Below are 10,637 nucleotides of genomic sequence, written 5' to 3'. Positions count from 1 at the left end.
TTTACATAACAAATACAATCAATATTAGGGGGTAAGATGCTTATTTCAAAAGCACTCTAAAAAGGATGGAGGGTTCAGCGCTGTACTATTAAATTTCACTTTTATCTTTATGCTACCTAATTTGAACATGTGTAAAAACATTATATTTGAAAATACTTTTATTTAAGTATTTGTCTGGAATCTTTGATCCAGTTGGAACTACCACTCTGTTCTCTGTGTCTAACAAAAGAGAATTATGCACTTGAAACAGATTTTAAAATAGTTTATACTTGCATATAAGGCCGGTCACATTATTCAGCACCACCAAAGTAAAATTCTCGAATCTTTCTCTGAAAATGAAAAATCCTTCTGTCACCTGTTCCCAGTAAAAAACTGATTGTTCTACAAAATCAGATAATTTATTCCAATATGAAGTGCGAAATACGGTCTTTCCAGGTTGAGAATTCATCAAGTAAAGACCACTCTAGGAATATCGTAGGGCTGAAGAAAATGAGAAGACCAAGCAGAATGACCGCCATGGATAGCTGGTAAGAGCTCCAGGGAATCTCGCTAGTGAATGTGCCAGTGACTTGAGGCAAAGAAAGTTTATCCACATCTACTAGTTTTATGTTTTCCCACTGACTGGTATCAAAGTTCTTCATTACAGGGCTCACGGGCAAATTAGAGGGAGGTAAAGGAGTTTCCTTGAGTACTTTTATTTTTTCCCTGAACTCCTGCATCTGTTGCAGAAATGTGATTGGTTCTGACACGTCTTGGAAGGCTTCAGCCAAGTTAGAGACTGTCTGTTGCTCCTGCAAGACGGTGTTGAGTCTGTGGATCTCTGGGTCACAGGCTTGCATAACTGCAAGTTTCATAGCCTGAAAGTCAGACAGGATTTCATTTTTCTTTTGATCTAATGAGTCTTGTAAATTCTCAAAAAACTCCTTCACTTTATTTGAATCTTTAGTCAGTAACTGCAAATATTTCCTTCTGTTAGTTTTCAAGGTATTCAAGTGAGAAAGAGCACGTCCCCGATGCCAGGTCTGGAAGCTCTGAAGGAGGGACCGAAAGGCAGCCCTTTCCTCGGCATAGGCATCTTCAACAGAGCAGAAGTCATGTTTGGTGTGGCCCCCATGGGTAGCACACATTCCACAGATCAGCTGCGCGTCGGTCAGGCAGAAAATGTTGAGAGGCTGCCCCAGGTGAGCTTTGCACACTGGCCTTTTGGGAGAGATGTTGATCGTGTTACACTTCTCCACAATGCCCTTCCGGGAGTAATGAACCCGCAGGCAACTGACTGCAGAAGCTGAAGTCTCCTTCCAGCAGGAGTGGCGCTTGAGTGGAGACGACCTCCACAGTGAATTCCGCACATTCCCAAGATCCCGTCTAAGCATTTTTTTTAAAAAAAAGTTGTGCGAGCAAGGCAAAACTTGAAGATCATCAAACAGGCTGCCACAAATTGGGCACTAAGATCTTCAAGCCGTTCCATCACATCCTCTGTCCCTGCAAGCAGGTGTGCTCGGCAGGGTTACTTTTTCCCAGAGCAAAGGAATCTGTCCCTCCATCCTCCAGCCACGTTGTGACTGACAATCAAAGGAGGCTGCTTTCCCGGGAGAGGGAGTGGGTGAGGGAAGCAGGAGCTCTTCCGGTGTCTCCAACCGCCACAGGCCACCAGGAGGTTGGAAGCCTGGAGGGTTCCCAGCTTCTCCTGGGGCTGGGGCGGGGCCGGAGGGGCGGGGCCGGGGCGGGGCCGGGGCACACGCCACAAAGCAGTCGACCAATCAACAGGAGACTGGAAACAGACTTCTGGGTTTCTATTACGTTATCCACTATCTGTTGCATCATCTCTCTCCTTTTTATGGAATACCAATTAGAAGTATTTTATTTACAATTTTTTAATTATTGTTCGATTATGGTTGTCCCCAATTTTCCCTCATTGCTCTCACCCGCCCTGCCCATCCCCCTCCCACGTTCAATCAGAACCCTCGGGTCCCCCTTTGTCCTTGTCCATGGGTCCTTTATACCTGCTCCTTGGTTTAACCCTTCCCCTTCTTTCCCCCTAGTTAGAAGTATTTTAGACCTTCTTTATCTTTCTTGTCTCTTAATAGCTCTCATATTTTCTGTTTGTCTCCACGGGAGGTTAAAAAAATACTTTTCCTCGCATTCTCTAAGTTCTTCTAGCAAGGCTTGTAACCAAATTAACAGAGGCAGATGAACAGGAGAAAACCAAATTTTAATATAATTGCATGGGGATTTCACATACACATAAAAACTCCAGACAGTAAGGCAATAATGGGTGTATATGACATTTTGGACAAAGGAGAAAGGGTGGGGAGGGAATGGGGTCTTAGATTACAGAAGGGAGAATGGCAGTTTGGATTTATCAGTAGTTACGAAGGAGTGGGACACACATGGCAGAATAGTCCCTGCTAGGCCACTCTGAAACTTTGGTCTGAAACTTTGGAACAAGGGGTATCCTTCATCTCTCTGTGGTATATTCTAAATGTTTTTTTTTTAAATCATTATTTCATTATGCCTAATTCCACTATATCTAAGCCATACACATACTTCCTAATTTCAATTAGTATATTGTTCTTTTCTAGAACTTCTGTTTATTCGTTCTCATAGCTATCAGACTATTTCGACTGTCTCTTGTTCTTTTTAATTTATTTTTAAAGTGTTTTATTTTTGTTTTATTTTTCTACTATTTTATTTATTTTTAGAGAGAGGGAGAGAAACCTCAGTGTGTGGTTGCCTCTCACACGTCCCCTACTGGGGACCTGGCCCGAAACCCAATCATGTGCCCTGGTGGGGAATTGAACTGGTGACCCTTTGGTTCACAGGCCAGTGCTCAATCCACTGAGCCAAACCAGCCAGAGCTCTTTTCTTTCTTTTTAAGCATATGAAATATATTAGAGAATCCATATCTGATAAACACTCTAATAACTAAAACTTCGTAAGTTTTGTTCGATAGTCTATTATTTCTTTGTCCTCTTACCCAAGGTGGCTTATTTCCTCATGTATCTGTGATTTTTAAAAACTATTCTTTATATTACTTAAAATGTTATCTGTGGGGATTTTTTTAGGACTAGACCTCAAAAGCATGCATACAAAAATATATGCTTTGCTTCTTTCAGATACCTGAGGGGAGGACACAAGTGCCAACTGGTGTACTCTGTGCATTTTAAACTGAATGTCACTGTGTCTGGGTGAATTCCAGCCCCAAATCCAAGTTCTGTCTTTTTTTTAAAGGTTTTGTATTTACTTATCTTTAGAAGGGAAGGGAAGGAGAGAAGAAGAAAAATATCAATGAGAGGTGCTTCTCTTGTGTCCCCTGCCGGGAACTGGCCTGCAACCCAACTGGGAATTGAACTGTGATCCTTTGGTTCACAGGCCTGCGCTCAATCCACTGAGCTACACCAGCTGGGGCCAAGTTCTGTCTTTATGAGGGTGTGAGGGTGTCAATGTAAGGAACATTCAAACCTGCAGAGAATTTTTGTGAGTTTATTTGAGCCAAACTGATGACAATTGCCAGGAAGCAAAATCTCAACGGATTGGGAAATGCTCCAGAGAATGGCAGTTTAGCACCGTAATGTACACACTAAAATCAAAGGAGACAGAGGGAGTTACATGAAATCTATTGGGGATAAATTAGGGAGGTGGAAGGAAGCAAAGCAGGGTGTGTGAGGACCTCAGGGGTTGGATGAAAAGTAAAATGATGGACACTTTTACACAGGTGAAACAGGATAGTTAATAGTCAACAATTAACATCATCACAATAACAATGAGGGATTTGTGGTCTCTTCCTGTTGCAGTGTCTTTGCTTTGAGGGGCCTGGAAAAAGGAAATTTGCCATTCTAAAGGTATGTTATCATGCATGCAAAAAGACAACAGACAGGCTCAGGTAAGGTAAAGACTGACCTTTGTTAGGGAAAAATACTGGCCTTGGACATGACTGCATGCCATGAACGGCTTTTAGTTGGAAAGTTTTAATTTTAGACCATCCTATGTAGTTACTTTAGGCCTCTGAGTTTTAATGCTGCTATGCAGGCCTCCCCTGAGCCTGTAAGGTTTCCTAAGTTGCCCCTTTTCTTCCATGAGGGGGTGAGGGCCACGCAGAGCCTGTCTCCCCTCCCTCTCAGAGGGACCGACAGACGGTGCTTTAGGACACATATGAGCCTCACTGCATACTTACCTCTGTGAGTTGGCCTGCCACCCTATGTGAATTTGGGGGCCTCTTTTGTGTGTGTGTGTACATGCTGTGTATGTGTTGTTTGCTTGTTTTTGTCTTTAAGGATTTTCCTTTCTTTTCCTGCCAGTTCAGCCATGCACTAACAAGGTTTTTGTTTTTGTATTGAAGGTGTAACCATGCAAACTGGGGCCCAGCCACTTGGTGCCACTGGAGTCTACACAACCCAACAATTAGTGTTGAAGGAAACAGGTTTTTGTTAACAGGATTCCAACCCTGAGGGCCTGAGAGCACTCCTGCTCAGAGCCCTCCTCTCCCAAGAGAAACAGAACTTCCTTTGCTCTCCAAAAGGCTACAAGCCAAAACCATGCCCAGAAGTTCCCCATTTCCTTATCTGTTCATAATCCAGCCACGCCAACAGGTCCCCATCCTCTCTGGAATGTGCACTGATGGGTTTCAGAGTCACCACCCTCACACAGCAGCTCTCTCCTTCAGGGTCTGGGGTGTACTATTCTCAGTCTCCATGTAGCTGTTCAGGAAACCTCGTGCCATGTTATACTGTCACAGACGGTGGAGCCAGGGAGGCATGTACTCCGGTGTGGGACAGTGCCTTTAGGAGTGGGCTCCCATCCTCTGCAGTGTCTGAGCCCCTGCTGGGCCCTGCATCTCCTGGTCCCACAAGTGCGCCCGCCTGTGTGCACGGCAGGGCCAGAGGCCCAGAATGTCTAAATGCCAAAAACCCAAAGGCTGGGGGTATTTACAAGTTCTAAAGTCCTGTGCCAAGAGCTCCCATACCAAGAGAGTGACTGCTCTCTGTTCACCCTTCAGGAAAGCAGAATTCTGCAGCTGAGCATTGCAGGTCACAGTTCAGCTCCAAGCATCTCTCATGTGTTTGTGCTTGGCCCAGAGGTCCCTGCAGCTCCGTCAGCTCTGTCACCATCTTCTACAGACAGATCTCCGGGCAGACTTCCCTTCTGATCTCCAGGCTGACCTCCCTACCTCGTGGCGGCCTGCTCTAATTTTTTTTAAGATTTTATTTATTTTTAGAGAGAGGGGAAGAGAAGGAGAAAGAGGGAGCAAAACATTAAAGCATGATTGCCTCTTGTGTGCCCCCTACTGGGCACCCGATCCAAAACCCAGGCATGTACCCTAACCGAAAATCAAACTCTTTCCTTTGCAGGCCAACACTCAATCCACTGAGCCATACCAGCCAGGGCAGCTTGCTCTGATTTAAATGTTCGGCTCAGAACTTCCTCTGTGATCTAACATCAGCCCTTCCTATGCTGTGTTAGAGTCTGCCATTTTTGTCCGCTCCCCAGTGTCTTTGACCCTCTTTGAGCTGCCATCTTTAGTCAGGGCAAGAGTTCCCAGCGATGTATGGGCATCCAGGGAAGGCATTTGCCTCCTTCAGCTCCCACAGGTGCTGTATGAGCTTCCCCTCCTGGTCATGTTATGAGTCACTCTGCCAAGTGCATGTTCTCACAGTCACGTATACAATTTTGCAGCTTCCGCAGATCTTTCCTTCAGCAAGGCACAGCTGTTAACCTGCCTTTGCTATGCAATGTGTCCTAAACACTGTACTTTACAGTGTGGGCACCCGTCTCTGCCCCCCTATCCTACCTGAAGGCAGGATTGTGGGGGTATTTCTATTATCAGGTGACCCATGCTCTGTAGCCTGTTAAGAAGGGACCAAAGTTTTGCCATCCTGAAGCTGCTTTTGGGGATATTGATTTTAAGCTGTTTATTAAGAAATGCAGACTCTGGGGGTCTGCTTGGTGGGTGGAGGGGTCAAGCAAAAAGGAAAAAGGACTCATGGGCATGGACAACAGCGTGGTGATTTTCGGGTGGAGGAGGGGATAAGGGGGATAAATGGTCATGAAAAAAATACAATACAAAATAAAAATAAATTTTAAAGGAAAAAACAAAGACTCAGAAAGAAACTTTGACCCCCTCCTTCCTGGCTGAGAGATTCAGAAGGAAATACCTACTCCAGGAAGGGACTCTCAGGATGTCCACTCTAGCCTAGTCTGAATGTAGTGTGGTAAGTAGGAGGGCTTCAGGCTGGGGTCTGTACACCAAACACCCACTGTGTCACATTGTTTCTGAGTTACCTGGGAGAATTTGCCTGTCATGTGCTTTTCAGTGCTCCTCAACTGTCTGCAAATCGCCCATTCTCACTTCTGAAATCTAATACCCTGTTCCCTCCACCATTTTCTCTTATGTCCACAATGTCATACATACCCAACGTTGCCTCACTGTCTTTGGAATTTTCATGGTAATGTGAGCTTCCCGTGTATTAAAATTTGATTTTGTCTCATTAATCTGCCTCTGTTAACTTATTGGCCCAGCTAAAATAACTTAGAGGATGAGAGAAAAAGTATTATTTTTACATATATATATAGAGAGAGAGAGAGAGTATTTTTAATCCTGTTTTTAAGTGTTCTGTCCTCGAAGCTTTTTAGTACTTCCCTTGTGTTATACTGCTAGAAAGAAAAGTCCTGTATGCACTTTATTCTTATAGATTTTTTTAAACCTATGGTCATACTTTGAAAAGTAGCAGAGCCCTCTGATTAAACTTTACCGAGAATAATAATTTGTCTAATTCCTCAGATCCAAGTTCTCCATTAATTATTATCCGAAGGACATCAGACTTCACTGAAAGCATGCCTCAGGTCTACTGGGATAACAGTGGGATAAACAGTATTATCATCAACTTCTGAAGTGACTGACTATAAAGAAAATCGTGCTTGAGACAGGAGTGCCAGTTTGGGAGGGGTATTGGATTGCTGTTGTGATGCCCAAGATATGGCTGGGCTGTTGTGCCCAAGCCGTATGGTAATGGCTATTATGCAATGAAGATGAAAAGCATCCTGAAGAGAAAAGACGCAAGAAAAGAAACCCTTTATTACGTTGTGAAAGACCTAGGCCTGGCCTCAGAACAAGCACATGCTTTGCACTGTCATGGATTAGGAGTTACCAAGAACTGTTTACTTAAAAACAGAAGTTCAGCCATCTGAAATACTTCTACCGAGCAGGGCTACTTAAATTAATGCTATATTTCTGGACCACCTTTGCAAAAAAAAAAAAAGAGTAACTAAAGCTGGAGACTCATGGGCCAAGGGAAGTCTTATCAACAGTCCAAAGGTGATTTTTCTTTCTACCTGATTCTTTTCTCCAAAGGTCATTCTTGATTGCTTCTGGGAGGACGTGAGTAGATAAAAGCTTCTAAATGTTCTGTGAATTCCTTTAGGGAGAAAGTGGCCCTCTTTTGGCTTCTACTATCTTACCTCCCACACATATTCCTCATCAAAATTCTTCTCTCTAGATCAGTGTTTGAGAAAGGATAGTCTGAGAAGTGTTTGGTAAAAAAATAGAGTTACTGGGAGCTGAGATCCTGGCATTTGTATTAATTCTTTAAAACCTCCAGATAAATATTATACTCCTACAAATTTGAGAACCTTCTAGAATTTTAATGTATAAGAGGATAAGAATCATTATTATTCATCTCAGTAACCTCTCCCTTTACCCTCATACCCTGCATGCAGAATAACTCTGGGAACACTTTTCAATAAAAATAGAACAGTAAACGTACCGTTCAAAACATGTAACAATATATTAGGCTGAACCATACAAAATTACTGTTTTTGTAGGTCAAAATCGTTGAATAGTGGCAATTCCTTTAGCTCAACCTAATGTTTGTTAGGGAAAGTGAACAACAGTCTGACCAGTCTTGACATCTTATGGTCTCACCTGAACTGTAAGATGTCAAGTATTGGGGTGAATTAGCCCTTTTGCTTTTGAACTCTCTGGAGAGGGTATGGAAACTAATTAAACACACAGTCCAGTCTTGAGTGATAAATTCCTTAAGTTTAAACTAAAATGTAAAAATTATTAGTAGCATACTATGAACTTTCAGAAGTTTCTAACATTTTTATAAATCACGAAAGCTGTGGACTCAGAGAGCACTGAGTTTTAAAATATTTAAAGGTCTTAAGTTAATTAACTGAATGTATTTCAATCCCTTTCAAGTCCTTGAAATATTCTATGGAAACTACTTATAGATTATTAAAAATAAATGTCTACTAATCAACACAAACAGAATAAGGTGGAAATCAATGCCCTTAAGTACAGTTTCCATCTTGTTAATCCCTTAGACAACTTTCCAGTGGTTTCTATGCCCAAGGAGCAAATTTGGTAGCTTATCAGCCAGGTTCCTTCAAAATCATGCTCTAAGCTCTCCAGTCAGTGCTCTGTCTTCTAAGTAGCCAAAGTAGTCTATTTACCATCTCCAGGTACCCCTATTTTCTCATGTCTTTTTTTTCTTCTGCTTGGAATGCTCTTCTATAAGTTGTTTTAGGGTTTATAGTATATATCTTTAACTTACCACAGTCTATCTTCAAGTAATATTATGCAATTTCACATATAGTATATTATGGCAGGATATTATGACTGTATATTTCCATATTTTTCCTCTCGTGACCTTCGTGATATTATCATACATTGCATATTCACATATGTTATAACCTTCACAACAGATTTTAATTTTTGCTTTTTTAAAAGTATATTTTATTGATCATGCTATTACAGTTATACCAATTTTTCCCACTTTGTCCCCTTCCACCCAGTTCCCCACTTCCCTTCAGCAGTCCCCTGCCCTTAGTTTATGTCCATTGGTTGTCCACGTAAGTTCTTTGGCTTCTCCATTGCCTGTACTGTTCTTAACACTCCCCCTGTCTATTCTGTACCTATGCAATTATGCTTCCTATTCCTTTACCCCCATTATCCCCTTTCCCCTCCCAGCTGATAACCCTCCAAATGATCTCCATATCTATGATTCTATTCCTGTTCTAGTTGTTTGCTTAGTTTGTTTTTGTTTTCTAGGTTCAGTTGTTGATAGTTGTGAGTTTATTGTAATTTTAATATTTGTAGTTTTGATCTTCTTTTTCCTATATAAGTCCCTTTAACATTTTATATAATAGTGGCTTGGTGATGATGTCCTGCTTCAATTTTACCTTGTCTGGGAAGCACTTTATCTATTGTTCAATTCCAAATGATAGCTTTGCTGGATAGAGTAATCAAGGTTGGATGTCCTTGCTTTTCATCACTTTGTATAGTTCTTCCTGGCCCCTTCTTGCCTGCAATGTTTCTTTTGAGAAATCAGCTAGACTTATAGTCTTGTAGGAACTGCTTTGTAGGTAACTATCTGCCTTTCTCTTGCTGCTTTTAAGATTTTCTCTTTATCTTTAATCTTTGGCATTTAATTATGTGCCTTGGTGCCAACCTCATTGGGTCTAACTTCTTTGGGGTTCTCTGAGCTTCCTGCACTGTATGTCTATTTCCTTTGCCAAATTAAGGAAGTATTCTTTCATTATATTTCAAATAAGTTTTCAATTTCTTGCTCTTCCTCTTCTCCTTCTGGCACCCCTATGATTCAATTGTTGGCCCTTTTGGAGATGTCCCGAAGTCTTCTTAAACTCTCCTCGTTATGTTGAATTCTTGTTTCTTCATTTTGTTCTGATTGAATATTAATTTCTCCTTTATATTCCAAATCATTGATTTGAATCCTGTCTTCCTTCCCCTCACGTTGGTTTCCTGTGGATTTCCTTTATTTCCCTTAGTAAAGCCTTCATTTCTCCCATTATGCTTTTGNATTCCTGTTCTAGTTGTTTGCTTAGTTTGTTTTTGTTTTCTAGGTTCAGTTGTTGATAGTTGTGAGTTTATTGTAATTTTAATATTTGTAGTTTTGATCTTCTTTTTCCTATATAAGTCCCTTTAACATTTTATATAATAGTGGCTTGGTGATGATGTCCTGCTTCAATTTTACCTGGTCTGGGAAGCACTTTATCTATTGTTCAATTTCAAATGATAGCTTTGCTGGATAGAGTAATCAAGGTTGGATGTCCTTGCTTTTCATCACTTTGTATAGTTCTTGCTGGCCCCTTCTTGCCTGCAATGTTTCTTCTTGCCTGCAATGTTCTCAAAATACCACCAGTATTTTGAACTCTGCATCTGATAGGTTGGCTATCTCCACATCACCTAGTTCTTCTTCTGGGGTTCTGTTCTGTTCCTTTGTTTGAGCCATATTTCCATGTCTCCTGATTTTGGCAGCCTCCCTGTATCCATGTACTAGGTAGAGCCACTTTCATTCCATTTTAGTGCACCCGTTAAGTTGTATGGGGCAGTGACTTGGGTATTTGCCAGGGTGGGGCAACCTTGGCTCCATGTGTTGGGGAGGGGTCAAAGAGGGGACAACGCTGCTGCTGGCTGACTTCTGGGGGCTTGCCTGGCCCTCACCCCATTTCCGGTCACTTCACCCACTCCCTGCATGCAACTGGAGCCCATCCAGCTTCGGCGTCCTGGTTGTGGTTCCCAGGATGGGAGGGTTTGCGTATGTGCCTGCAATTTCTTCCAGTGCCCCAACACCCATTGGGTTTATAGCCAGAAGTTATGAGGTTTTACTTCTCCCAGT

General features: G+C 42.1%; 1 protein-coding gene across 1 annotated transcript; it reads right to left on the bottom strand.

Moving 5' to 3' along the window:
- Positions 1–253: 253 nt before the first annotated feature.
- Positions 254–1,938, bottom strand: LOC118993039 (E3 ubiquitin-protein ligase TRIM13-like). Its single transcript, XM_037055096.1, is given in 4 exon segments — positions 254–410; positions 412–1,447; positions 1,450–1,482; positions 1,926–1,938. Coding segments are annotated over 4 exon segments (1,239 nt in total).
- Between the last annotated feature and the right edge of the window lie 8,699 nt (positions 1,939–10,637).

The sequence above is a fragment of the Sturnira hondurensis genome, unplaced genomic scaffold (genome assembly GCF_014824575.4).
Source record: "Sturnira hondurensis isolate 20B ecotype Veracruz unplaced genomic scaffold, ASM1482457v3 Scaffold0008640, whole genome shotgun sequence".
In the NCBI taxonomy this organism is placed as follows: domain Eukaryota; kingdom Metazoa; phylum Chordata; class Mammalia; order Chiroptera; family Phyllostomidae; genus Sturnira; species Sturnira hondurensis.
The sequence above is the reverse complement of the archived record's forward strand: the minus strand, read 5'-3'. Positions and strand labels throughout refer to the sequence as shown.